Raw genomic sequence first — 27,972 nt, forward strand, 5'->3', positions numbered from 1 at the left:
GGGGCACAGGAGCCGGGGACTCTGGCCTGGCAGGGGAGAAGAAGGCCTCCTCGGGCGGAGGGAAATCGGCCATAGACAGATCTTGCTCCTCTGGGGCAGGGGGAGGGGGCGGGGGCCAGCTGGGGTCCTGGGAGGCCTCCCTGTCAGAAGTGAGGGGGGCCGAGGCGGGGGCTTCCCCTTTCTTAGCAGGTGGCGGAGGTGGGTGGTAAGACGGGGGAGGAGAAGGGGGAGGAGAGCCGCCTTTGGGTGGTGTCGGAGATTCCTTATTAGACTTCTCAGGGGTGCCTGACCCCCCGACGGGGGAAGGAGCAGAATGAGAGGTGGGGCTGGCAGCGGGGGCACAGGGAGTCGGGGTCTTGGGCTTCGAGGGCGGCGGAGAGAACGGGGCCGGGACCTTAGGGTGAGGGGGGATGACGAACCTGTCGGCCGGGCTGGCTGGGGGCAAGGCGGCCTCCAGAGAGGGCGCGGGGACCCCCTTATCTACGAGGGCCGGGTCACAGGACGAGACAGAGGAGCAGAGGGAAGTGAGCGAGGAAGACACGGAGGCCCCGGGGGACCTCAGGGAGCACACCCGCTCCGGCTTCACAGGCCTCGGGGACGGCTTGCCCGGGGAGGCGGGGGGCCCCGCCAGCCCCTTGGGGGGCAGTGTAGGGGTGCCGCTTTGGCTGGAATAGCCACTAGAAGGCGACAGCGTACGCTCTGGGGAGCCCACCAGGCGCTGGGAGGTGCTGGGAGACAGAGCTGGGCCCGGGGCCGCGGGGGCCGCCTCCTCAGGCTCGCCAGCAGCGGGCAGCCGCGGCTGCTTCCGTTCCGGCTTGGGGGGCAGCCCCGGAGCCCCGTCGGCGGAGCCCCGCTGGTGGAGGGAGTAGGTCCGGCGGGGGGGTGCCGGGGCCCGTTTAAGCTTCCGCAGAGACACGCTCCTCACGGACGAGTGTCCGCTCTGGATGCTGATGGTGTCGGAGCCGTCCGCCCTGCCGCCCGAGCCGGGGGAAGCCCGCCCGCTGCCCGCGGCCGCGGAAACCCCGCTCCCCGCCGTACTTCGGGGACTCTCTCGGCCGGCGGCGCGGCTCTCCTCGCGGGCCGGTGGCCCGTCCCGCTCTTCCGAGCCCCCCTGGGACGACAGCGTCGACCCGTCTGACACGATGGTTTCGGTGGACTGCGAGTGGCTCCAGTTGTCGCTGGAGGAGGAGGCGTGCCGGCTGCGGGGGTGGCAGGAAGAGGAGGAGGAGAAGCGGCCGGACGAGCGCACGGAGGCCGGGCTGGCCGCCATGAGGCTGCAGCGGCTCAGGGTGCGGACGCTGCAGCGGCTCAAGGCCACCACGTCCACGGTGGGCGGCAAGACCGCGTTGGGAATGATCTTGGAGAGGTAGGTGGCCTGCGGCGAGATGGACATGGCCGGGCTCAGGGGCTCCGGGGACCCCGCCCCGCCCGTCATCCCCGGCACGGCCAGAGACTTGGGTCGGACCAGCGGCGACAGCTGAGCCCCCGTCCTTCGGCCGATGAGGCTGTCGTCGTGGTAGACGCGATCGATGTGGCGCTGTAAGGCCGCCTCGTCCCCAGAGCCGGCTTCCAGGGCGACCAAAGACACTCGGACCCCAGGAACGCCACTCCCGGGGACCGCCGGCTGCCCATCCACCGTGGGGATGTGGACCACCCCCCCCGCCGCGCCGTGCCCGTTGGTGAGGCGAGCCGGAGGCCTGGGTGTGCCGGGCAGGTCGTGCCCGTTCCTCAGACCTGAGGGGAGACAAGACGACAAGACGGTCAGCAGGACGTCCACCTTTTCCTCCCACAGACCTAGGGCAGCAACGAAAATGGCACCGGACTGGGGGGCGGGAGAGCCGGCTGACAGGGCCGGGCTGCGTGCCTAAGGAACAAGCTACTCCACCTGTCTGAGCCTCTTCTTCCGCAAAAGAACTAGGGAAGGAGGTGGCTCAGGGCATCCAGAGCCAGGCCAGGCAGTCCTGGGTTCCAATCGGACCTCGGATACGGCCTAGCGGTATGACCTTGGGCAAGTCACTTCACTCCCCGCTGCCTAGCCCGTATCCCTCTTCTGTCATGGACCAAGGCAAAGTACTCATTCCAAGACAGAAGATGAGTTTTAAAAAATCTCTCTCTCAAGGCTCCTGCGACAAGCACTTTGTAAGCCCTGAATCGCGGCCTCCGTGGGAGCTGCGGCCCCTTCTCCCGGCCTCCCCCAGCTGCCCCGCCAGTGGCTCACCCAGTTCCTTCTGCACGTGTTGCGGCAGCCCCAGCACCGTGCTGCGCCTTTCTCGCCTGCGCCGGCCTGACTTCCCTGGCTTGGAGGGGAACGAATCATGAGGTCGAAAGGTGGAGCCTGCAGGGGTGGGAGTCAATGGAGGCACGAGAGTTAATGAAGATGCAGCACGCACAGGACCTACCCCCAGAGGAGGTGGTGGCCGCTGGGGACCTCCGCCCCGGCCCCTCACGGGCACCTTTGCGCTGGATCATCTCCGACCGGATGGACAGGGCATCCTCGGCGGCCGAGCTCTCCATGGTGGAAGTGGTGCTCTGGCTGCAGAAGGAGACGCTGTCTTCATCCTGGCTGCCCATTTGGGACGACTGCAGGGACAGAGAGACGAGAATCAGGGATGCTCGGGGACCCGGGGACCATCCTGCCCTCTTTAAACTTCAAGATTTACAGCTAGAATGAACCGAAGGGCATTTACCCAGTGCCAAGCCTCTATTTTTTGTTTGCTTTTTAACCTTTACTTTCTTTCCGCCTTAATAGCAAGCCTAAAGGCAGAAGAGCAAGGACAGGGCAATCGGGGTTAAGTGACTTGCCCAGGGTCACACATCGAGGAAGTGCCTGAAGCCACATTTGAACCCAGGACCTCCTGACTGTGGGCCTGGCACTCTCTCCGCTGCTCCTCCGCTCCTTTAAGCTGAAGATAGGAACGTGAGGCTCAGAGAGAGGAAGAAACTTGCCCAATGTGACCCGGGGAATCAATAGCTGTTTGTTTCAATGTGAACTTGGGCTCACCGACTCCCAACCCACTGCTATTTCCTTTCCAGTCTAACGTGCTGCTTCTTCCTAAGGCCCAGTCCCTGAGGGACCCGGTGAAGGTTCGGGGAAAACGGAGGGAATCCAGGCCAGGAGAGCAGCCCTTTGGCAGACAATCTGCTTTGCCTCCCCCCTCCTCTCACCTTGATGCTTTGACTATCTCCATGGTCCCAGCAATCTTTGTTCTGTTTCTGCTTTTCTGAAAGACAGGAAAAGAGACTATCCAAAACTGGAGCCTTTTGGTCAGAAGCAGAAAAGAGGAAGTAGCAACCCCCCCCAGCACCTCCCATCCTACCATCACAGCCTCTTGTCTGGGGGTATCTCCCCCACCCTATCCAAAGCCCCCCAAAACGAGGGGAATCAAAGGTCTCAATGGAAAGGAGCCTTAAAAGATCATCTCTGGTTCAACTTATTCATTTTACAGGTGAAGAAACTGAGGTCAGAGGAGCAGACACATCCCCCCGTCCCCTCTCTATCCTTTGCAGCTTCTTTCCAGAAGCTCCCCCTCAGACTTCACACGACACTCTCTCATGCCCTTTTCGGGTGAGATGGTGCATTATCAAGCTCTGCGTTGTTCTCTCCTTCCCTTCTAGACTAAACACCGGTGACCCAAGGGGCTGGGAGAGAAGAAAGGGCTCAGCTGCCACAGGAGCCCAGAGGGAGGATCTGAGGCGGACTGGCACCTTGGTGCTGCAGGGATCGAAGTCCTTCTTGAGCCTGAAAGTGCAACTCCTCCAAGTGAGGGGGGCGGCTACTGGGAAAGAAGACATTGTCCTGATGTCCATCCGATGGTGGCTGCTTGTTGTCTGCTTTGCTGGAACCTGGGTACAAGAGAAGAGGTCGAGAGATCACGGATCTGGAGCTGGAAGGGCTCTTGGAGGGCATCTAGGCCAACCCACCTCATTTTTACAAAGGAGGAAGCTGAGGCCCAGGCCTCAGAAGCGATGACTCGGGATCCTACAAGGGGCAGAGCCTGGACTCAAACTCACATCTTCTTTCCACCATCCCATGATGCTGCTTCTCACCGTCTGGTTAATTTCTAAAATATCTCATTTTTCTCTCTTATTCTACAGGGGAGGAAGCCGAGGCCCAGAAAACTGCTGAGTGTATGGGTAATAAGAAGCAAAGCAGGAATTCGGACCCGGGTCCTTGGACTCCACATACTACACAGGGTCAAATGGAAAGCTGAGTCATGTGAGCACACAACCCAACTCCCTCCAGCTCACCTTCCCCTCCTCCTCACTGTGTGCACAGAGAGCACTTTCTTTGTCTCCCCAGCAATTAGCACAATGCCTGGATCATAGAAGGCCCTTAATAAATGCTAACTGACTGCCTGACTGGCCCAGAGCGGGGGCACACATGGCGTTCTCTGCCCTCTTCTCTCCAGTAAGGCCAGCTCACCCCCAGCCAGATCCAGGTCCACCTTCCCCCCAGGAGCAGGAATAGAGCATTGCTGCAGGGTACCAAGCAGAGGGGCAGCCAGACTCTTGGGCTTCCTGCCCCCATCAGGGACCATTCTACCTTTTCTAGTCTCATCTCTTATTATTCCCCTCCAGAGCCATAACTGACACCAGACCTGGGGGAGAAGCTTCTTCCCTTCCTTGCCCTGGCTCAGGGGCATCTATGGGGGGTATGGGGAAGGGGGGAGGTCTCTATGCTGGCACCACAGAGGAAAGGAGCCCACCCCTGCTCAGACTCTCCAGACTTCTCCCAAGTTCCCTTTCCTCTGGATGTCAAGGATCTGTGGCTCTTTCCCCCATCTCTGCCAAATTTTGCTCCTGTTACTCCCAAAGCCTAGACTATCCTCCTAAAGCGCAGGTAGTCTCAGGCAGCAGATATTTATTAAGTGCCAGGTACTGTGCTAGCTAAGCCTGAAGTTAACAAAGAAAGGAAAGACCAGTTCCTGCCCTCAAGGAACTGACATGGGAGTGGTACATTCCTCCTCATCTTCTGGGGAAGCAGCTAGGTGACCCAGTGGAAAGAGCTCTGGATCTGGAGTCAGGAAGTCAAGATGACCTGAGTTCAAATCCAGCCTCAGATACTTACTAGCTGTGTAATCTTGGGTCTAGACAAGTCACTTAACTTTGGGTGCCTCAGTTTCCTCAACTGTAAAATGGGGAAAATAACAGTCCCTACCTCAAAGGGTTGTTGTAAGGATCAAATGAGAGATCAGTGCCTGGCATATAGAAAGTGCTGAATAAATGCCTGTTTCTTTCCTTTCTCATTTCCTTTCTTTTTTCCACGACCAAATCAGCCTCCAAGAAGCCTTTCCCCTCAGGTCTTGTTTTGCACCCAGAGGTGAATAACATGGGCACTCACTCCCTCCCTCCCCTCCATCACCTCTAACTTTCCCTCAAAAGTCTTTTTCACAGATCCTATCTGGAGAAATATAAGAGGCCCAGGGTCACCAAGCTATCATAAAGACCCCCAGACTTCCAGCTAAATGGGACTTTAGAAACCAATGAACGCAATCTTCTCATTGCACTTTGTTTTGTATCTCTTTCATTTTTTTTAAAACACTTGCTTTCTATCCTAGTAACAACTCTTAAGGCAGAAGGGCAAGCAGGGTTAGGTGACTCGCCAATGATCAGACAGCTAAGAAATGTCTGATTTGAACTCAGTCTCCCAACTCCAAGTCTGGTGCTCTATCCACTGAGCCACCTAGCTGTTTTATATCTTTCTAATGCAATTTGTAAAAAATCAGTCCTCATTTCATGGGTAGAAGGGAGTCCAGTGAGGAATGTCCTCTCCCCATTCAGATGGGCACCTTCTCTACGATGTATAGTCTCAGACTGTTAAGTGGGACAGTGAGAGTTTCTTGGCCAGTCCCACCCAGCCTACACCACACTTGAACCCAGATCTTTCTTTGAGTCTGGCTCTCTACTACCCCTCGGCTGTCTTTCTCAAATACACTTAATCATGTAACAATTTGCATCCTTAAACCATATTCCTTTTTGCCTCATCCCCATCTAGCCTGTCTAGCCTGTGACCTCCGTAGACCAGGGCTACTTTTGTATTTCCTCCATTGCTCAGTAGGAGCTCATTAAGGGTTATCTCTCCATCCTGCACGTATTGCAGATGGGCTCAAAGCCCCACTTTCCTTCAGTCCCACATCCCAGCCGAGGCTGTCCTCTCATGCCCAAAAAGACCTCCTCAGCTCAAGAACCCCCAGAGATGGGGCTCATGCTCTTACAAAAGATCCTATTACAGACTCCTCCTCTAAAGAGGGGTGGAGGGGCGTGCAGAGTGCTGACACAGTCCAGTCTGGAAAGTGAAGTGGCCTCTGCCCCTTTAAATAGAATATACAACATAAGCAACAAGGGGAGGTGGGTCATATGACCTTGAGTAAACCTTTGTGCACCTACAAAGGGACAGAGCATCCCCCTCCCCACCGTGTAAGAACTGGATCCCCTCTGAACCTGTGGCAGACAGGACTGTGAAGTGCTTAGAGATCCCTAGGCTCCCTGGGAAGGACAAGGATGCTAAAGGATCTAATTTAGTACAACTCAACCCCCATTAAAATGCTCAGAGACTCCTTCACTCCCTACAGGCAGGGTAGAGATGCACAGCTTCTCTCCTCTCACCCAGAATCCCCAAGACTGTTTTTTGAAGTTTACTCACATCCTATGCCTCGGCTCACCCCAACCCTAAAGGGGAGCTCCAGGTTCTCCGTTCTGTTTCCCACAATTCCATCCAATCTCACTGAGGGAGAAACTGAGTCAACAGGCAAGACAATGCCTGAGACCCAGAGGTGAGTAACATGGGCACTCCCTCCCTCCCTCCCCTCTAACTTTCCCTCAAAAGTCTTCTTCACAAATCCTATCTGGGGCGATATAAGAGGCCCAGAGTCACGGAGACTTCCAGCAAAATGGGACTTTAGAAACCAATGAACGTAATCTTCTCATTTTACGGAAGACAAAACTGAAGTCCAGGAAGGGGAGGCATTTTGCCCAACGTCACACAGGTTTAGTTAAAGAGCTAAGATTCAAACCCTGGTCCTCTGATGCCCTTCCCTTTCTAGGATGTCAAGAAGCAAGAATGGAACCCAGGCTTTCCTAATTCCAAGCCAAATTCTATCCCGCACACCAGTTAAGGAATAAATGAAGGCCCAGAGAGAGGAAGAAACTTGCCCAAGGTCACCTGGGAAATAGTGGTAGAGATTCAAGAACTCAGGCCTCCTTGCTGGGGGAGGGGAGAGGGGAAAGGGGGGGTCCTTTCTCTACACCCGAATCTCAAACCCTTTTAGAGACTTCAGTGATCTCATGCCTGCTCCCCTAACTCAGGTACAACCAATGTCAGTTCCCAAAGTTAGCCCACCCCTGTCCCCAGAGACCTAAAATCTGAGTTTCAGACCCTGCCTAGGCTTGTTGCTCAAAGCTAAGAAAATCAAAAGTCCAAGACCCTGCTGGGGAGATGGGGATGTCCCTGCAGCCAATGGTCTGGCAGCTGGAGGTATAAACCCTGGACAGACACACAGACAGACAGACAGGGAGACCTTGGGGACACTGAGGTGGGGTTACAAGATTTCTGGGGGGAGGGGCTGAGTGACTAATCTGTTTCTGACTCCCCAGCTCCTCCTTTCTGGCCCGGATGTGCCTGCACATACATACACACATGCATACATATTCCCATACACAATCACACAGATACAACCCCACAGGCTCATCCACCCAGCTCAGCCTGCAAACCCCAAATGGGGCGGTGGCTGGACAAAGGGGATTCTCCATGGCTGATGCAAGAGGAAGATGAGAAAGGCTGTTCCTCCTGCTTTCACCTGGAGAATATGGAGGGAGGAAGAGAAAGCCAGTGGGCCCCACATGCCCTCCTCATCTGATCGAGTCACCTTCCCCTGCCCTTCTGGTAGCTTCTTCCAGACGGCCCCCCCAGGGGTAAAAATTAGGGGGGCTCCTCTTCCCCCCTTTGAAGAGCTTGGAGATCCCCAGGCTGGCTGGGAAGGACAAGGATGCTAAAGGACATGTTCTACTTTGCACAGCCCCACCCCCAGTAAATGCTCTGGGACTCCCACACTTTCTCCAGGAAAGATAGGGATTCCGGGGAGATCCATCAGCCCAACGCCTATCTCAGGCCAGGTCCGGCGCTCAGAGTTCCCCAGGGCGGGGCAGGGATGCTAGAGGACCCGGTCTGCTCAGTGCTCGCCCCACCCCACACAGGCTGCTCCCCACTCACCCCTTTTCTTAAAGAGCCCGAGGAGCGAGGGGAGGTGCCGGCCCATAAACACAACCATGGCGGCGGCGGCCCGAGGAGACCCCGAGCCCCCAGGCCCCCAAGGCTCTCCGGCCCGCCCTTGCCTGTTGGAGCTGCTCCGCCTCCGGCCAGGCTTTGGCGAGGACTGGAGACTGGAAACTGCGCCAGCCCGGAATGGAGGGAGGGCGGCGACTCCGGGGCCGGGGGAGGGGCTGGCCAGCCGCCACTGCACCAGAGGCTCCCGCCCCCTCCCCTCTTTGGGCACCCCCTCCTCCCCTTGGGCGCTCCAGCCGGGTCCCAGCCCCAAAGTAGGAGACAAGAAAGGATGTCTAAGAGACGGAGACTGGGGTCCACGCAGTCTCTGCCCCTGTGGCAAAAAAATTAAAATAATCATAAATAAAAGGATTACAGGATTGGACTAGAAAGGCTTGGAAAGGGTCGGCCACCGTACTTTGAGGCTCTCCTTATTGTTACAAAAGAAGAAACTGAGGTCCAGGATAGGCAAAGGACTTGTCGAAGGTCACAAAGCTCCTGAATGGCAGAAATGGAATTCAAACCAGGTCAGAGAATCCCAGGATATTAGAACTGGGAGGGAGCTTAGAACGCATTTGTTTTGTTTCACAAAAGACACTGAAGCCCATAAAGAAGGGACTTACCCAAAGGTGGCTGGGTTAGGAAGTTGTAGATCTACACCTGGGGAGAAGATGGGATCTCCTGGGGCTAACTAGGGCAATCCCCTTTTGAACAGGAATCCCCAAAAGGGGATCAGTCATCTGTCCTGATAAAAGAGAACTCTGGGCAACTCAAACCCCATACCTGGAGTCTTGGTAGGGTGAAAAGAGTACTGGCCCTGGAGTCAGAGGATCTGGGTTCAAATTCTATCACGGATAAAGAGTACTGCCTATGTGACCTTGGCCAAGTCACTTCTCCCTGGGCCTCAGTTTCCTATGTGTAAAATGAAGGGTTGGATGGATGACCTCTGAGGGTCCAGCCTAAATCTATGATCCTCTATCTTAAATTATGTCTTCTATCAGTTGAAAGCACCAGCACTTCCCAATTCATCCAACTTCCTTAGCTCAAAGCCCTCCTTTACTCTGTGTCCCCCCAACCAATCAGCTACCAAATCTTGTCAATTCCACTTCAAAATCATCTTGTACCCATTCCCTCTAATTCAGAGGCCTTCATCATTTCCTGTCTGTTTGCAACAGCCTCCCAATTAGTCTTCCTGATTCCAGTTTTTCTTCTTTCTAATCTGTCTTCCATACATCTGCCAAAATCATCTTTCTGTGGCACAAATCTGAATTACATTCTATCCTTCCTCAAAACCTACAGTGGCTCCTGATTTCTAAGATAAATGATAAATTCAGCCTGATATTTAAGGCCTTCCACATTCCGGTTCCAACTGACCTTTCCAATCTTAGTTTATATCACACCCCTTTACCCCATGCTATGTTCCAGCCATGGAAATTTCATCATCCTACTTAAGATCAAAATGAGCCTATTCACTTGATCAGTACCTTCTGCGCCTCTGATCAGAGGGCTATTAACTCTGAGACCTCCATTTGAGGAGGGGCCCAAAACAGACACCTCCTCATTTCCCAGCAGCCCAGCCTGGCATCTACCTCCCTCCTATCTCCCCCACTTTTCAACCTTCCCTTGAATATACTGTCTTCCCCCATTAGGCTTTGGTAAGCTCTTTTGAGGGCAGGGACCATCTTTCATGTTTACTTGTATCCTCAGCACTTGCACAATGCACAGCACAGAACAGATGCCTAACAAATGTTTACTGACTGACAACCAAATGATCCTCTACCTTAAATTATGGACTGTTAGCCTTGATGTTCATTCAACTCCCAATCAAAATTCTTTACTCTTCCTTCAAGGTTCAGCTTAGGAGCCTTCTCTTCTCTGAAGCTTTCCATGATCCTCCCAGTTGCTGCTGTTCTTCCCATCCTCAAATTACCTAGCACTGTACTCTATGTACGGCCTGTATCTTTCCCCTTCCCCTCCCCAGGAGAATGCCCAGGTTGTTTGAATTCCTAGCTTTCCTAGCACCTAGAAGCAGCTAGTACAAAAGACAAGAGAACTGGCCTTGGATTCCACAAGGTTCAAATCTTACCTCTTCTGACTAGCTAGCATTATGATCCTGGGTAAAGCCACTCAACCCTCCATGTGCCAATGAGGCAATTCAATTTCTCAGAAGTCTCATAGTCATAAATGATGGGTATCAATATTGGCAGAAAGTTGGGAGAGGGAGTTCCCACACCTGAAATTACCTAAGCTAAGTAAAATCCCAGATCCTTTTCTGTAGAGACTCAGCACAGCACCTGTACCCAAGAGGCACTTTGTAAATGTTTGTTCAATTAATACAGGGTGTGCCTAAAGGGTCTAAGACTTTGGGAACACCCTAGATTTATTATTGAATCCATGATGCTACATGATGCTTGGGACAGCTCTCATGGTTAAGAATCACTTCCTTAGAACTGTGGGAGGAGAAACACAGAGGAAAAACAACTGCTTGAACACATGGGCTGATGGGGATATTATTGGGGATGAAGACACTAAACGGTAACTCTAGTCCAACTATCAATAATATGGAATTAGGTCTTGATCAATGATACATGTAAAACCCAGTGGCTAAGAGGGATTGGGGGGGGGGGTTTGGGGAGAGGGAAAGAACATGAAATATGTAACTAAGGGGAAATATTCAAAATAAAAATATAATTTTTTAAAAGAATCACTTCCTTGCAAACAGGCAAAATCTGCCTCTCTACAATGTTTACTTATTGCTTCTAGGCCTCCCTAGGACCAAGGAGAACAAGTCTGATTCCTCCTCCAAGACTGCCCTTCAAATATTTAAAGCGCCAGCACTCCTCCCCATCTACCCCCAAAGCCTTCTCTTCTCTAGGCTAAAAATGCCCATTTCCTTCAACCTGTCCTCTTATGGTATGGTCTCATCATCCTCTGAACACATTCCAGCTTGACAATTCCCAGAAATGAACAGAAAACTCTACATGAGGTCTGACCAAGATAAGGACATTAGGAATATTGCCTGTCTTCTTGATTCTGGATCTTTCCATGGGTCCAAGACCTTATTCCAGAGCAGCCCTCCCAAGAAAGGAGCAGGTGGCAAGAGATGAGGCCAGCCAGGGCCTGGGACATGAGGAATCCAATTTTCAAGGCCTCAGATACTGAATCAACCATGCACTCAGTCCAGCTACCTGAGAGGAGAGGAAGGCCTAGCTCAGGAGGCTGCCATATTTCTTAACTGTGTGACCCTGGGAAGTTACCATCTCTCTGGAGCACTGGATTCCTCACATCTTAGATAGGGATAATATTTCCACTAGCTTCCTAGGTTGTTATGAGGACATCATAAATACAGAAAAGAAATTTATTATTATTACCCTACTGAGCATGTTAAAAAAGATGACCTCTCTGATCCCAGAAAGGGCTGCCCCCTTTGTATAAAAGGGATGCATGGAGAGCAGAGTGGAGAAAGGTATTACTATCAGGGACTGAAAAAAGAACCAGCAAGCAACCAAGATAATACTGCTGTCTACTATGTGGCTGGTCAGGTAGAGTAGGGGAGAGTAGAGAGCTCTCCAGACCAGGGTCTGCCCTCAGGGAGCTCTCCAGCCAGAGAAGATAGGAAGTAACACAAAGTAATCACAATCACAAACAGTAAATAATAACCTAATTACTCTGGCCAACATTATAAAGTGTGTTAAGTATGCACACCTGTCTTATCTCATTTGATCTGAGGGAGATGAGCTATAGCCTCTCCAGGATCCATGCCAGCCATAAATTTATGATCTTTTTTTACCCTTTGACCCTCATAACCAGCCTGAAGATCACCAGCCTAGCTAGTTCAGGCCCTCGGTGGCACCTCTTCCCTGGATTACTGAAATAGTAACCTGGCTGTCTTCCTTGACCTCTACTCTCGCTCCTTTCTAATCCATCCGTGGCACACCTGACAAATTGATATCAGGCCTGACCATTTCATTTCCCTGTTATTATGGCTTCCTGAGCAGCCCAGGTGGCACAGTACAGAGGCTGGGTCTGGAATCAGGAAGAACAGAGTTCAAATTCAGCCTCCGATACTGGCAGGTGTGACCCTGAGCAAGTCACTTAACCCTGTTTGCCTTCGTTTCTTCACGTGTAAGATGTAGCAGACATAGTAAACCACCCTAAAAAGGGTCAGAAAGAGCTGGACATGACTAAAGTGATTCAATAGCAAAAACTGCCTCAAAGGGAAAATAGAAAAGTTTTGGTTTATCAGTAAAAGCTCTTCAGAACCTAGTTAAAGCCTCCTTTTCCAAGCTTACTATACAATTCTCCCTCTGCACACTCTTAAGTTCTAGTCAGACAGGGCTACAGAGGGCTAGAGAATCAGAGCTGGAAGAGATCTAGAAAACTCAATGCAACCTCCTCATTTTACAGTTGAAAATGTGGTCCCAAGAGATTACATGACCCAGGCAGGTAGTAGCAGAGGCAGGATTTGAACTCAGGTCTGTAGGCTCCAAATTCAGCTTTCTTTTCATGAGATCACTATTCCTCCCTATAAGTTACCTCCTATCTCCCACCTCTTTGTCTTTGCAGACTAGTTCTCAGATCTGAAATATACTGGCCCACCCAAGGTAATCTTAATTCCACCTCTTCCTTCAATGTTTAATTCAAGTCCCACCTCCTACCTGAGGCCTTTCCTAATACTCCAGGTGCCAAGGCACCCCCCCCCACACCCCAAACTGTATTTGTTATATGTATTTTGCATTTATTTATAATAGCTAGAATTTATCTAGAACCTACTACGTGCCATGCACTATCTTAAGTGCTTTACAAATATTAAATTTGATCCACATGATAACCCTGTGAAAAAGGAGCTATTAACAATCCCTTTGCAGATTAGGAAACTGGGACAAGCAGGTTAAATGGCCTGCCCAGAGTCACACAGCTAAAAAGCATCTAAAGACAGATCTGAACTCAGATCCTCCGGACTCCCTTGCTCAGTGTTCTAGACAGGCGGTGTACAGAATCAGTAAGTAAATACCACTTTATCTATAGAAGTTGTAACCCCAGGGGCTGTTTTCAATAGTTGTCTTTGTAACCCCAGTGCCTGGCAAACACTAGAGCAGGGGTCAGCAAAGTATGGCTCTCGAGCCATATCTGGCTCCACCTCCCGACCAGCCAGTCCAGGCAGAGCCCCAGGATGTGCCCTCCCCCCCATATTCCAGCCGCCTCCATTCTCCTCCTTCTGCAGGCGTTTATGGCTCTCAAGGCCAAAAAGGTTGCTGACCTGTTGCACTAGACCCTTAAAAAATGCATGAATAAGTGAATGCATGCATGGCCCCCATCAGCCAAGGCACTGATGTTCTGGGTCAATCATACAATCACAGCCTGAGAGCTGGAAGGGCCTGAGAGGCCATGCAATCCAACTCATTTTATAGAAGAAACTGAGGCACAGAGGGGTTATGTGACTTGCTTGGGGTCACACAGCTACTAATTCAGGCACTTGATTTTAAATTAAGTACCTCCCCCCAGAATGTCATTTCTCCACCCATAACTCCCACAAACCACAACATCCACAGCAGAACTTTCCTTCCTCTATATGGCACATATAGAGACTCCTCAGACTGCACATCTATTTATTTATATATATTTTTATATGTGGTGGATGGGGATGGGGAATAGGGATATATATATGTGTGTGTATATGCTCACCACATTTATGTAAGTGCTGTGCCATACACACAGTTCATTCTTCATACACAAGCCCCACATCCGCCCACATGGGCACCCCCCACATCGTTCTCATATAGAGGTGTGTGCATCCACACATACAAACATTCGTATACCATATTTCTGCCCCCTAACATGAACCCATGTCCAATCTCTCCCCCCCACCTCTAAACAGGCATAGAATCACACCTGATCCTACTCCAAAGTTGTACTGATGAAGAAGCACACCTGGAAAGATAGTCATTTGCCTGAGGTTCTATAGGTAGTGAGTGGCTGGCCCAAGCCTGGAACCAAGGTCTTATGAGTGAAAAACCAAGACCCTTTCTGCTAAACCATCCTCAGAGGAGGTCCCACCCCACCTCCCCAATGGTTATAATTGCTGGGAGAATAGAAATGCATCACACACTTCCCATGAACACACCTGCACTCCCACATACACTTCCATAACACACACACATACCCCATAACACCACCCACAGACACATGGCATCTCTGGTGCTGGCAGAGAACCCAAGAGGGGGGTGGGGTGGGGGTGGAAGCAGAGCCACGCTGCTCCTTCCTCCCTCCAATGAGCTTCCATTTGTAGAGAAGGCACAGCTATGATTAGAATTACCCACTTGTATGTCCAGCCCTTACTGGCTTTTTTTTGGGGGGGGGGGTTCAGGCTCCCAATTTCTCCACCTCCAGGGCTTCCTCCCACTCCCCTATTCCACATCTCGCGGTGTTGCCTCTGGCTTCCATTAACCCCACCTTCAATGGCCCCTCAGTCCCCTCCATCAAGCCTGGCCACAGCCCCCAAAGAGTGGAGACCAGGCAGCCAGGAGAGGAATCAGCTGGGATTTTCCTACTTGTTTTCTCCAAGACACTTCTCTCTCTTTTTTTTTAAGTGTAGGTTCCTGTCTTCCCCCCCCCCCCCCCCCGGAGCCTGAACCGACTCTCCCTCCCCCCTTGTCCCCTTCCCCTCCCCTCCTCGGACTAAAGCTGCTCTGGGACAGGGATGGCTCCTCCTTCAAAACAGGCAAAAACTTGGGCCTCAGGCCAAAATCTGAAATTCCTTTGGTTACCTCAGGGACAATGGGATTCTACTGGAAGAGGGAGGGAAAGAAATTTGCTTTGGAGTCGAGGCCTCGGGAGCCCGGACTCCGCTGGGGTGGGGAAGCTGGACAGATCCTGCCCCCCTCTAGGACAGAAGGAGTTCAGCCTCTCTCCCCACCCTGACCAGGAGAAACAGCCACCCACCCGGTCGGAGAAAAGAGGCAAGCGGTGGGAGGGGGGCTGCGTACGGCAGACCAGAGAGAGGGGGCTGCGTAGAGAGGAGGGTCCCAGGTGCTCAACAGCTGGAAGCTGACAGCTGCGCATCTCGGAGCCAAGTCCCCGAGCCCGGGCTAGATAACATCTGGTTGTCCTGACAACCCCCCTCCCCCACCCGCAGTCCGAAGAGCCTCCTCAAGTTCCCGTCAACCCCCTCCTGGTTACCTCCACAGAGGCGGCTCCCCAGGGGCAGGTCTACGGATCGTCTAGAACTTCCTGGGGAGAAATCCTCCGCACAAAACCAGGCCAGACCCCACACAAGGCTGTCCTCTACTACAGCCCGAAGGGGGATATGGGGGGGGAGGCTCCTCCCGGAAGGAGGAAAAGGCTTCCCCAATCAAACCTTGCACTAAGACCCAGCGCAGCAGGGATTACAATGATTACTGATATTTAGAGTCCTTCCTTCAGAGACGTGGTCTCTTTCGACCCTCATTCATATAGGACAGATGGCATTCAAGTCCGCGACAGGTTGAGCATTCGCCCCATTTTACACATGCGAAAACTGATGTTCAGTGAGGTTAAGTGGCCGCTTCCTGGGCACAAATCGATTAAGTGGCAGAGGCGGGACCCGAACCCAAGTTTTCCTGACTTCAAGTCCAAAATTATACATGAAGCCCCTCCTGCCCGGATGGGCAAGGAGTCCTGAATGGGCTTCCAGAGACAATAAAGAGCTGTGTAAACTTGGGCGAGTCACTTCCTCTCTCAAGGTCTCAAGTTTCCCCATCTGAAAATGCGGGCATTAGACTAGGCGACCTCCGGGGTCATTTCCCTGCCCAGGTCCCCTGGGGCTGCCATTCAATGGCGGGGGATGTTCTAAAGTTCTCTTCATTACAATTCCGTCCAGCTCTGCCAGTCTGTGATGTGGGAAACATCCTCTAGAGAGGGATGTCTCAACCTGCCCGATCCCTGTACAGGGGGCAGGGGCGGGGCAGGAGGGAGCGCCGGGAGCGCCCGGAGCGCCCGCCTGACTCAGGGCAGAGGAATGAGTGGGGGAGGGGCTCCACCCCCTGCTGCTTCCCAGCCAGCCCACCTCCTCAGCGCCTCAGGCTCTCGCCTCTCCACCGACGGGGCTGGGGTCCATGCGAGGGTGTCAGAAGCCAGAAATCAGGGAAGGGGTGGCCCTGGGGACCCCAGGCCAGCCCGAAGGAAGAAGGCTTGAAGGGGCAGAGAAGCACACACTGGTGACAGCTGCATCCTGTAAAGCTCAGAGAATAGGGGGAGAGGGGAGTCCCTGAACCCACATTCCAGTCCAAACAAAGAGGCGCCTCTCCCGTCCATCCCCCAACTCCCCCATAGGCCACTCTCAGCCTGCCAAGGGGGGTGGCAGAAAAGCCTGGCCCTGCTTCCGGGCTCAGGGAGCCCCTCCGTGGGTGCTCGAGCAAAGGGGGAGGGGCACCGGCCTTTGGACAATGGATCTCAGGGACTGGAGGGAAGGTTTGCAGCCCAGGAGAGGGGGAACACCCCACGAGGGTGTAGTGAAAGCCAAGGGAGTTTCCAGCCCTGCCCCACCCCCAGCCAAGCGAACCAGCAGGTTTTAAGGTAAATATTGATGGGGGGGGAGGCGGGGAGGGAGAAGTCAGGAAGGCCCAGGAGAGGCTAGGAGTATGCTTTCACCAAAGGACCCCTCAGGCTAGGCAGAGGAGGGTGCATCGGAGCAACAATCAATGACTGTCCTGAGTCCCAAATTATAAAAAGAAAGTTCGAATTCCCTACTGGGGTCACACTTTTGATTTTTCAAAGCCAGCTGGAAAGACAACTTCCTAGAATATCTTACAGAAAGGGAAACTGAGGTTTGCAGAGAAGTGACCTGCCTAAGGTCAGACATGGTTAACTTGCTTCCCAGGCTTACAAGATCTTAGCAACCAGAAACCCAAGGGTTTTTGGGGGTTTTTTTGCATCCCTCTTTCCGTGCTCTTCAAAAGTCAAGTGGAGTCCATAACAATCGAGATAAAGAGTGAAAACTGGCACCCAGCAGGCTCACAGGTACAGACTCCCAGCTACACACTTGACCTTCACAGAATAGTGGAAAGCTCTGGGTCTGGGGTGGGAGGGCCTGGATTTGAATCCCAGCCTCAGCTCTGCAAACGGCATGTGGGCAACCTTAGGGTGCTCCCAAAAGACCTCAGTTTTCTCATCTATTAAAAGGGAAGCAATGTAAATGTAGCAGTTTGAGAACAGACTTCAGAGCCTCTCCCTGAGCCATATAAACCAGCCATAAGACCCTGGGCAAGTCACCGACCTCTCAATGTTCGAGGCAACTGTCTGGATTATAAATTGCAAGGCCAGTTATGACTGGAGACCTGAGAAGTTATAATCAGTAATGATCTGACCAGACAGAGGAAGTTTCCATTCTGGGAGTTCCTAGAAGGCAGATGGGAAGAGAAGAGCCAACCTGTGACTTTATTGCTATACAGAAGAGGCAGACAAATGGCAACATGGAGAGTGCTGGGCTTGGAAGGCCTGAGTTCAAATTTCAGCCTCAGAGTAACCTTGGGAAAGTCATGAGTGCCATTTACCTCAATTTCCTCAAACTTTAAGATGCTAATAACAGCACCTAACTTCCTCAGATTGTTGTAAGGATCAAATGAGATAATATAGTTATCCCTTTCATATCACAGGAGTTAAGGGGGAGGTGGAAAATCCACATAAAACTTTTTGGCCCTTCCTTCATAACAGAGAAGTCTGAATGTTTTCTTTTTCTTTTATGAGGTGTTTTTATAGTACCTTATTGTAAATTTCGGAGTATGTACTTCTGAGTTTTTAAGCTTTTTTTGGTTTGTTCTTTGTCCTTTGCAAGCTTCTACAAAATCCCAAATAATTCACATTTTATTTCTTATGTCAACCCACCATATATTAAAACTTCGATGAGGAAAAGTCTTGATGGTGAAGAGATAACTGTATTTGTAAAGTTCTTAGGACAGTGCCTGGCACATAACAGGTGCTATATAAATGCTTATTCCTTTCCCTTCCTCACTCAGCAGTTAAGAAATTCCCTCCACCAAAGATGACTTACACCCACTCTGCAATTCTACAGAGCTTTATCCCAAGTACTGGGAGAGGTTAAAAGACATCCTATCACCAGTCAGTTTGGACAAATGGCTCCTGAGCCCAGGTCTTCCTTATTCAGTCATTGCCTACTTCCCTAAACCAAGTGAATCACAGGTCCAGATCTGCTGCCACAAAAAAAGAGGAGTCAGACTAGACCACAAGTTCTCAACCTTTTTGATCTAGGGCCCCTTTTTTTACTCTCCAAAACTACTAAAGACTCCCTTAAGAGCTTCTGCTTACATGGATTGTATCTATCATATTATAAAAGAACATATCTTAGTATTATTATGAAGAGAGTTTTGACCTGGCAGGCTCCATGAAAGGGGTAGTCCCCCAATTATACTTTGAGACTATAACCTTGAGAACCACTGGAATAAGACTCACCATGTCCAAAACAAAACTTATCTCCTCCCTTAAACTTCCCTTCTTCCCTATTACTGCTTGGTTATTGATTTTTTTTTTTTTTAACCCTTACTATCTGTCTTAGAATCAATACCACGTATCAGTTCCAAGGCAGAAGAGTGGTAAGGGCTGGGCAGTGGGGGTTAAGTGACTTGGCCAGGATCACCCAACTAGAAAACATCTGAGGCTATCCTATTACTATGAATGGCAGCACCATCCACCCAAGTCACCTAGTCACAACTTGTGTCACTCAACTCCTCATTGTCATTCATGACTACACACCCCAAACACATATCCACAAATATTATTTCTACCTTTCTAATATTTCTGCAATGCATTCCCTTTTCTCTAGTCACATGGTCACAATTCTAATTCTGGCTCTGATCACCTCATCTAGATTACAAGGGTCATCTAAGTGATCTGCCTGCTTCGGATCTCTCACCATTCGACTTCCTCCTCCACCAAAGTGATTTTTCTAAAGCATAGATCTGATCATATCACATACACACACCCCTTCTGACTTGCTTAATTAGCTCCTTATTAACTGCAAGATCAAATATAAAGCCCTCTACCTAGCACTATTTAAAGCTCTTCAGAATTTGGTCCCTTCCTCAAATCCCATTTTAGGCTTCCATACTCTCTCTCTCGGCTACCTTGGCATATTTACTATCTCTGTGCCTTTTCCCTGGCTAGTGCCCATGTCTGGAATGGTTTCCCTGCCTCATCTCTACTTCCCAACTTCCCTGGCTTGCTTCAAGACTCAATACAAGCCAGGCCCAGAGACAAGAGGTCCTGGGTTCAAATCTGACTTCAGACACTTCATAGCTGTATGACTTTGGGCAAGTCACTTAACCCCACTGCCCAGGCCTTGCCACTTGTACTAGAGAATTTTGTACCTTTGAACTACATTCCCCAGAATTCCTTCAGTATTTCCCAGAATTCCTCTTGATCTCTCCACCACTTTGAGTGGTCATGTTTTGTATATAGTATATAGCCCATGTGGGGCTGAGGAAGGTGGCTTTTTGCTCTAGCTTTTTTATGTTAATTATTATTAATAAATCTTATTAAATATAATACTTGGGATATTGGATATCAATTTTGAAACACTCTTCTGCCTTGATCCTAAGATGGAAGGCAAAAGTTAAAAAAAAAAAAAGATTCAATACAAGACTATTTTACACCTGCAACTCTTCTTAGTCTCAATCCCATGGAACAAGATGCCCTCAAGGTGGTTTCTCCCACTTCTACCAATTTCCAGCTTCCTCTATGTTATCTTCCATTAGATTATATAAACTCCTTGGGAGAAAAAAAATTAAAGACTCAAAATAAATCCCACCTTCTGCTGGGGGCCTTTCCCAGCCCCCAGCTTTGAAAGCCCTCCCCTCTCCTATTGCTTTCCTTTTACTCTATATTTCTTGTATATTCCTAATTACTGACATGTTGTCTCTCCTATCAGAATGTAAGCTCCTTGAGGAGGGACTGCTGCCTTTCTTTGCATCCCCAGCACTAAGCATGGTTTTTGGCACATAGTAAGCACCAATAATATTTGTTGATTCTTTGATTGATGATTTCTAGGGTTCCTTCCAGCTCTAAATCCTGGGAGATCCCTGAAGTGTCTCTCCAGCCCATTTTCTAATTTTCCACAGAAAAGGTCAATACTGAATCCCATGATCTTTCTTCACATACACTGGGAGTGAGGAAGAAGCTAAAGCACAATGCTCTGACCCATAATTGCTTAATAGATGTTTGCCAAATGGACTAGGGGCCAGGATAGACTGGGTGCTTGGACAAAGAGGCCTTATTAGGAAGATCCTCAGGGTCTTCAGTGGGGGCTGTTTAACATCAGGGACCTTCCTCCCCACCCCACTCCTCAGCAGCATATCTTCTCAGGAAGGGCAGGGTTTTTCCTTATCTTGGGAGCTCCGGAAGTGGAAAAAAAAGGAATCTCAGATGATCCAAAAGGGAGGGGAGATAAGGAATGAATAAACAAGACTAAACCCGAAGCAGCAACCCAAGTCCCAAAGCCCAAGTAGATTCTTCTAGCCAGGTCCCATCACCTGTCAGGGAAAATCTACTTGACTTATGTGAGCCAGGATCCTTCTCTTCTGGGCACGGCATCCACAGCATCCTCCACCTCAGATGAGACCATCTCCTTCATTAGATTGTGCCCACCCAGAAGGATGACTAGTATGTTAAGAACATGGGATCTGGAGTCAGAAGAAGAAGAATCATTGGCCTGGGGGAGCCAGTGGGAAAAGGAGAAGAGAGGAGGGGGTCAGGAACACACAGCAAGCAGGCAGCAGCCATCACTGTTTCCCAGCAATGGCCTAAAGTGGAAGCAGAAGAAGAGGATCTGAGCCCCATCTCCACCACTTATTAGATGTAAGACCTTGGAATTCACAGTGCCTACCTTAGCATGGAGTGCCTTACTGTCCAGCAGGAGAGGTGACAGACTACAGGTACCGAATGAGGCATACAATATCAATATGTTAATGTCTTCTGCTTACCTGTACTTTAGTTACAAGAAGGGGAGAAGTCTTGGGGCACAGGATGGTAGGGTGAGGTTCAGGGTGTCACTGGGAAGTGACAGGTTTTTGGTTGTTGTTTTTTTAAGAACATCAATAAAACTCTTTTAAAGTTCTTTATGTGAGCAACTAGGCAGCACAGTAGGCAGAGAGCCAGGTCTGGAAACAGGAGGTCCTGAGTTCAAATCCAAGCTGCGTGCCCTTGGGCAAGTCACTTAACCCCAATTGCCTAGCTCTTACCACTCTTCTGCCTTAGAACTGATAGTTTCTGTTCTAATAATAACAATAAGTTCTTTATGCTATAGATATAAGCTTTTAAGGTGTCCCCTTGTCCCTCCCATCTCCCACGGAGAGAAGATGAAAAGACATGATGAATTTTTTCCTACCCAAAGGTGCCAGAAAGTTTTAGGGAGGCTTTTTGCAACTTCTTCAAGATGTACTAGGAATATCAGCCAGCCTAAAACAGGTTCCACTGAAGCAAAAGCCCAGGGGCAGACCAGGAGTTTCTTCTCTAGGAGCCTTCCAGCACCTGACCAACAACATACATTACTTCCTACAAGGTTCCCCACCCCACCTCCTCCTCAGGGTCAAAATTCTCATCCTGCTCAAAGCAGCCCTAGGTTCTCCAAAGAGGAACTGGACCTTCAGCTTTCTCCTTAATGCCCAGGCATAGCCCCACCCCCAGCACATACACTGATCTTCCCTGGGGGATTCACAGCCCTTCCCTTCCCTCCAGTCCCCACCCAGACCTGCCCAAATGCAAATTCCTAGGCTACAGTTTGAGCAGTGTTTCCATGGAGCTGAGAACAAACATAAGGAGATTCCCATCCCATCACTCCCCCGCAGAGACACTTGCCTAGGCCCCCCACGCACAACTACTTCCACCTCCAGGTTCTGCCCCAGAGGAAGCTCAACCCTTTCTACCTTCACCAATCTGGCCAAGGAGGAGGGAGCTGAGCTGGCCCAGAAGGCCCTCCAGGAAGATGTCCAGATTAAATCTGGGCTGGCCTCCCCTCACCTTTCAATTAACAGGATCATAAATAGGGCTATCAAGCCTAATCCTCTCATTTTGCAAAGGAGGAAACCCAAAGGAGTTAATGACTTGTCCAGGATCATATAGCTAGTAAACTTCTGCAGTGGGATGAAAACCCCAAGTCTCCCTGACTCCAAGTCCAAGATTCTATGACTACTTTACCCAACCTCAAATTCAATGGAATTTATTGCTGTAAAAATTTTATATGGCATCAGTCCGGCCCCCCTTCCCACCCCACCAATAAGAAGGCCGAAAGGAATATGTTCTTTAAACACCTATTAGCCAAAGAAGCATCTACACCAATGAGATCACAGATCTATTGCAGTCTATTAAAAGACTTTGCATAACACTGGGCAAGACCAGTTTGCCTTAGTTTCCTCATTTATAAAATGAGCTGGAGAAGGAAATGGCAAACAACTCCAGTATCTTTGCCAAGAAAACCCCAAATGGGGTCATGAAGGGTCGGACATAACTGAAACAAATGAACAACAAAAATTAAAAGAGGCAACATGGTGTAGGAATGAAGCACTGAACCTGCAACAGGAGACCTGGATTCAAATCCTGCCTTTTTCATTAGCTACAGGAATGGGATCAAGCCACTCAACCTTCTCAAGTATAAAATGATAAGACAAATACTAGTATCAATCTCACAGGGTTGTCCTCCTTTTGTTTATAAACAGACAATGAAACAGTTCTTTAAACCTACAGAAATGAGTTATGTTAGAGGCACTGCCCCTGCCCTCAAGAGGAGCTTACAACCCATCATGCCATTGCTGATCATCCCTCCCACCTGGGCTCCTCTGCCCTTCCACCAAACTCCAACTCTGGGTGTTGCTCACCACAGAGTCTTTGGCCGTCTCCTCTCTGTCTACATCTCTCAGAATGAATTCATCCTTAGCCAAATCTTCAAATGATTGCCTCTTTAGTGTATGGATACCTCCCAAAGCGAAATCCATACATCCAACAACCTCCAGGGCACTTCCATCTTCATGTGCTCCCAGATCCTCCAACTCAACTATTCCCAAGCCAAACTCTTCATTTCCCCCTAAAATCTACCTCTTTGGGGGTTTCTGTCAGTGGCACTAATAATCCTCCAAGAGATCTAGTGTCACCTTCACTCCTTCTCTCCCTCACTCTCATCATTTAAACACAAGATCAAAGATTTAGAGCTAGAAGGGACCTTAGAGGCCATCTAGTCCAACTCAATCATTTTTCAGATAAGGAAATCGAGGCAGAGAAAGCTTAAGTGTCTTCTCCATGGTCACAAAAGTGGCAGAGCCTAGATTCAAACCTAGGCTATCTGCTTGGAGTTTTACTGTTCCTTCTGCCATACCATGTGATCTCTTCACTATTTCTGGTTCATTTCTCCTCTACAGTATCATCACAAGGTTTAGAGTTAGAAAAAACCTTCAAGGTCACATGGTCCAACTCCATGGGGAAGTCACATCTGATTGCCTCAGTTTCCTTATGGTGCAGAGATATTACATGACTTTATGTAAGTCTTCTTTCAGAGTCTTCTAACAGGTCTCCCTGGGTTCACTCTCTCCCTTTCCATCAAGTAATCTTCCTTTTAAGTCAGTTCAGAAGAATGCGCATCGGCTATGGGGGGGGAGGGGGGCGGTGAAGGGGAAAGTAAGAGCATGAATCATGTAACCATGTTAACTTTTCTAAAAAATAAAAATCATTAAATGTCTTTAAAAAATCAGTTCAGAGGGCAGCTAGGTAGCTCAGTGAATAGACAGCCAAGTTTGGGGTTCAAATCTGACCTCAGACACTTCTTAGCTGTTTGACCAAGGTATTGGTTTTAAAACAGAGCTAAGTGTTTTGTGTTGCTTTTTTTAATCAATTTTTTAAATCAGTTCAGATCCCAAGATTACATTGCTAAAAAACCTACGACTCTCCATTGCCTAAACAAATAATTCTTCAACACAGTCAGTCCCTTTTACTCAAGATCTCCTCAGCTGACTCCATCTTAACCTCCTCCTAATTTCCTTATTATTCCCACCCCCCATCATATTAGGCTCATTCCCACCTCTATGCCTTTGTCCAGTCTTCTCCTCCCATCTGGAATACCCTCCCCTGGTTTTCCCAAAAGATGAAATCTAGAGCTCAAAGGACTTTGGAGATCACGTACTCCAACCCCCTTACTTAACAGATGAGGAAATTGATGTTCCAAGGAGGACAAAATTGCCCAGAGTATGACTGGCAGTGAGCATCAGAAGCAGCATTCAAACATGGGTCATTTTGCTCCAAATCCATCCTTTTTACACTGTATCATATCATGTTGCTCTAGGACAAATGAAGGCTCTTACTTTCCTTCAATGCCCACTTCAAGATTCATCTTTAGGAAACCTTCCTTTATTGGCCTTTCTGAATTCCTCCCCTTCTTAAATATGTCTAGCACATGGATACCATTGAAAAGTGCCACTTTTTCATATCACCATAATATGCTGCCTGGAAATGAGATCTCTCCCATCATATCTGTTTTGTCTCTCAACTAAACTGTCAGTAACTTGAAGATAAGGACCATGTTTTCTTCTCTGATACCCTCCTGGGAAAACACAAAAGTTCATCAGCAGTGAGGATCTCTAGGCACTTATCTCAGCCTGGTCAGCAGGATTGTAAAACAGAAGATAGAAGAGCCATTCCTCTGAACTATATCCCCCTTCCCTACCTGGCTCTGGAAAGGGAGGGAAAACGGATAGAGAACTGACTTGATTTCTCAGTTAGGAGGGGTAAGTAGGATCTAGTAGGGATGTTGACCAGGACCCTATTACCCAAAGCTTCTTTGGGTAGAGTGCTGGGTAGCTGGACGACACATACCTCAAAGAAATGTCAGTTTTTACCTTAGCAGTCATTTAGTCCGATATCGAAGTTCATTTTCCAGTTATCAAAACTGAGGCTCAGAAGGGAAAAGGGACTTGCCCAGGATCACAATCTGATACCTGACCTCTATTGTGATACCCATTCTACAGCTAAGAAAAGCATAAAAAAACATTCCCTGTACCTAGCCTGGAACTAATGACCTTTGGCAAGTCCTTTTCCAGCTCTAGGCCTCAGTTTCCCTACCTGTTAAAAGAAGGGGTTGGAGCTTGATGGTCTCAAAGAACCCTCCAAGCTCAGAGAGTCTATGAATTTAGATAGTTCATGAATCCAAATGGACCACAGCTTCCCCTGCCCCCCCTTTTATCCACAATCCTTTCCCTAGGGCTCCCTGCCCAGGAGATAGCCAGAGATTTCCACCTGACTAGGCAGCTCCGCTGTGGGAGGGGATGTAAGGAAAGGGGGAAACTGTACCTCCTCCCCCACCCCCTATCTATCTCTCCAAAGTCCTCTCCCACACACACACATATCAATCCCAGTTCATGTTACAGTTCTCCCTGCACTGAGGAAACTAAAGGGGGAAGCCAGGAATCCTGTTGCCCAGCCTCAGGGGACCCTCCCCCACCCCAGGGGTTGAAATACAACCTTTCAGGCAGATCCCAACACAGACTGGGGCCCAGGCTGTTCCAGCTGGGTGACTGAATTGAAAAGGGGGGGGAAGTCGAGGGAGGGGCCTAGACCCTTGGCAGAGGGGGGAGGGTGCCCCAGAGAACCAGTCAGATGGCCAATGTGGTCAGATGGAGCCAGCCCTGAGCCTCCAACCTTCTCCAGCTCCCTGCTTTTGTCTCTTATCTCTCTCCCTCCCTCCCGTCGACTTTCTCCCCTGTGGGGTCTGCAGGGTGGGACAGAGGAACAAGTGTGAGTGTATGTGGGCCACTGGGTAAGACAGTATAAGGCTGTGTCTAACCAGAACTGGGTGTCTGCATATGACAATGTGAGTCTGTGTGAGTGCCTGGCTGTGCTGATGTGTGTAATTGGGAGTACTTGTGACTGTGAACCAGTGCTCTGCTGCACACAGTGAGTGATGAATGCCTGCTGAAGGGACTGGAATGCCTGGCCGAGTGTGTATCTGCAAGTCTAGGTGGGAGCCTGGATAAACACAGCAAGAGAACTCCGCGTCCATTCATCCGTGCATATCCATGTGCATGCATGTGCATATGCCCCGTGTGGAGGCAGCTATGTGCCCGTGTGTGCCTCTAGAGCCTCATCTATGATGAGGTGCCCACATGGAGATGGGCACAATTAGAGGAGACCCAAATACCAAGCGTGGTCCTGGTCTTGTTTGTGTAGCCGCGGGGGCGGCTCCAATAGGCGGAGGGGAGGGGGAGATATCCGTGTGCCTTCTAAATGTGTCCACGGACAGCCAGCCCTGTGGAAATATGTGTGCTAGCCATTTAGAGACGTGTTGTGCAATTGAGTGTCCATGTGGACCCACTCCTGCGGAAGCAGGTATCTCTGCCCTGTTTGGGTTAACTGTGGCAAAGGCTATGGAACTGTGGAGGTGGTCCAGAGTCGCATCCATGCATGTGTCCTTTGCATGTGTCCCCTGGGTGCATGTGTGTGAGCATGCAGCTGGGGCCCCGTGTATATAGCCGAGGGGAGGGGAGAGGGACCCCTAGGCACCCGACTGGGGGCCCCACCAATCCCCACAGGCTCAGGCCGCTCGGGGCAGCCCCTGGCCCCCTCCCATCCCCCTCCCTTCAGGGCCCCCGCCTACCTGTTCCCTGCCTCCCCCGGCGGCGCCCGAAATGCCAGAAGCTGCGGGTCCGGCTGCTGGGGGGCTTCCTCTTGTGGTGGGAGTTCCCCATGGCGCGCAGGGTCCCTGGGGGGCGGGGGCGGGGATGGGGAAGGGAGTGGGCGGGGGAGGGGGCGCGCGCTACATGGCGTGGGGCTGGCGCGCGCTCAGGCCCCCCGCGCGCTCCGGCAGCTCCGCTCCGGCCGCCACCGTCCCCGCAACCAATGGGCACGCCCGGGAGGGGCGGGGCCGCGGAAGGGAAGCGAGGGGCGGGGCGCGCTCCCGTATGCGGGCTCTCCCCCGCCCCTACGGGAAGCCTACCTCTGGCCCTCCTCCCAAAGCTTGGCAAGCCTGGAGGCTCCTGGGAAGAGGAGGCGGGCGATGGGCCCCACTAGGGCAGCACCCCGGAGCTACTAGCACCCTCCTACCCCGTGGAAAAAGGGAGAGAGGCGAGGTGCAGATCCTTGGTTTTCTCATCTGTGAAACGGGGATAACATGCACTCCACAGAAATTCATAAATCAGATTTAGCGCTGGAAGAGACCCTAGGGGGAGTAAGCAGAGCTAGGATTAGAACCCAGGCCCTGGCTTAAAATTCCAGGGTTCTTTCCACTGCATCATGGTGGAAAAGGCATCCTATAAGCCATAAGTGACGTAGCAATGGGATGGAAAACTAGTGTTGTTATAAATACCTGGATGACCTTAAGCAAATCATTTTCCATGTGCAGGTGTCAGTTTCCCCATCTATAAAGTGAGGGGACTCAGGTTAAATGATCTCATCAGCTCCAACAGTTTCTATGATCAGCAAGCAAGCCTGACCCCACTTTACAGAGAGAGAGGGATACTGAGGCCTGAAAAGATGCAGTAGTACCATGCCTAAAGTCACCCAGGCATTAAGGCTAGGATTCATCTATGGGACTTCAGAGTCAAAGACTAGTTTTTTCAAGTATTTTTTGATTTGACTCATTCCAAGGAGCCAGATTCTACCACAGACAGTCTCTAGGCTATCCCCACCCCCCAACAACTCCCCAAGATTTGACCCCATAGATTCAGAGTCAAAAATCCTAAGTTCTG

The 27,972-nt window shown here is 50.4% G+C and overlaps 1 protein-coding gene across 1 annotated transcript in view; it reads right to left on the minus strand.

Moving 5' to 3' along the window:
* The window catches only part of KIAA1522 (KIAA1522 ortholog), a 12,862-nt gene extending 4,595 nt beyond the window's left edge, over positions 1 to 8,267 (minus strand). Inside the window, exons 1-6 of the mRNA XM_044668770.1 lie at positions 8,210 to 8,267; positions 3,706 to 3,843; positions 3,166 to 3,221; positions 2,454 to 2,580; positions 2,219 to 2,335; positions 8 to 1,734 (exon numbers count right to left, since the gene is read on the minus strand). Coding sequence (XP_044524705.1) covers positions 8 to 1,734; positions 2,219 to 2,335; positions 2,454 to 2,580; positions 3,166 to 3,221; positions 3,706 to 3,843; positions 8,210 to 8,267 — 2,223 coding nt within the window. The remainder of the gene's footprint in view (positions 1 to 7; positions 1,735 to 2,218; positions 2,336 to 2,453; positions 2,581 to 3,165; positions 3,222 to 3,705; positions 3,844 to 8,209) is intronic.
* Between the last annotated feature and the right edge of the window lie 19,705 nt (positions 8,268 to 27,972).

Source organism: Gracilinanus agilis, chromosome 3, assembly GCF_016433145.1.
Source record: "Gracilinanus agilis isolate LMUSP501 chromosome 3, AgileGrace, whole genome shotgun sequence".
NCBI classification, from domain to species: domain Eukaryota; kingdom Metazoa; phylum Chordata; class Mammalia; order Didelphimorphia; family Didelphidae; genus Gracilinanus; species Gracilinanus agilis.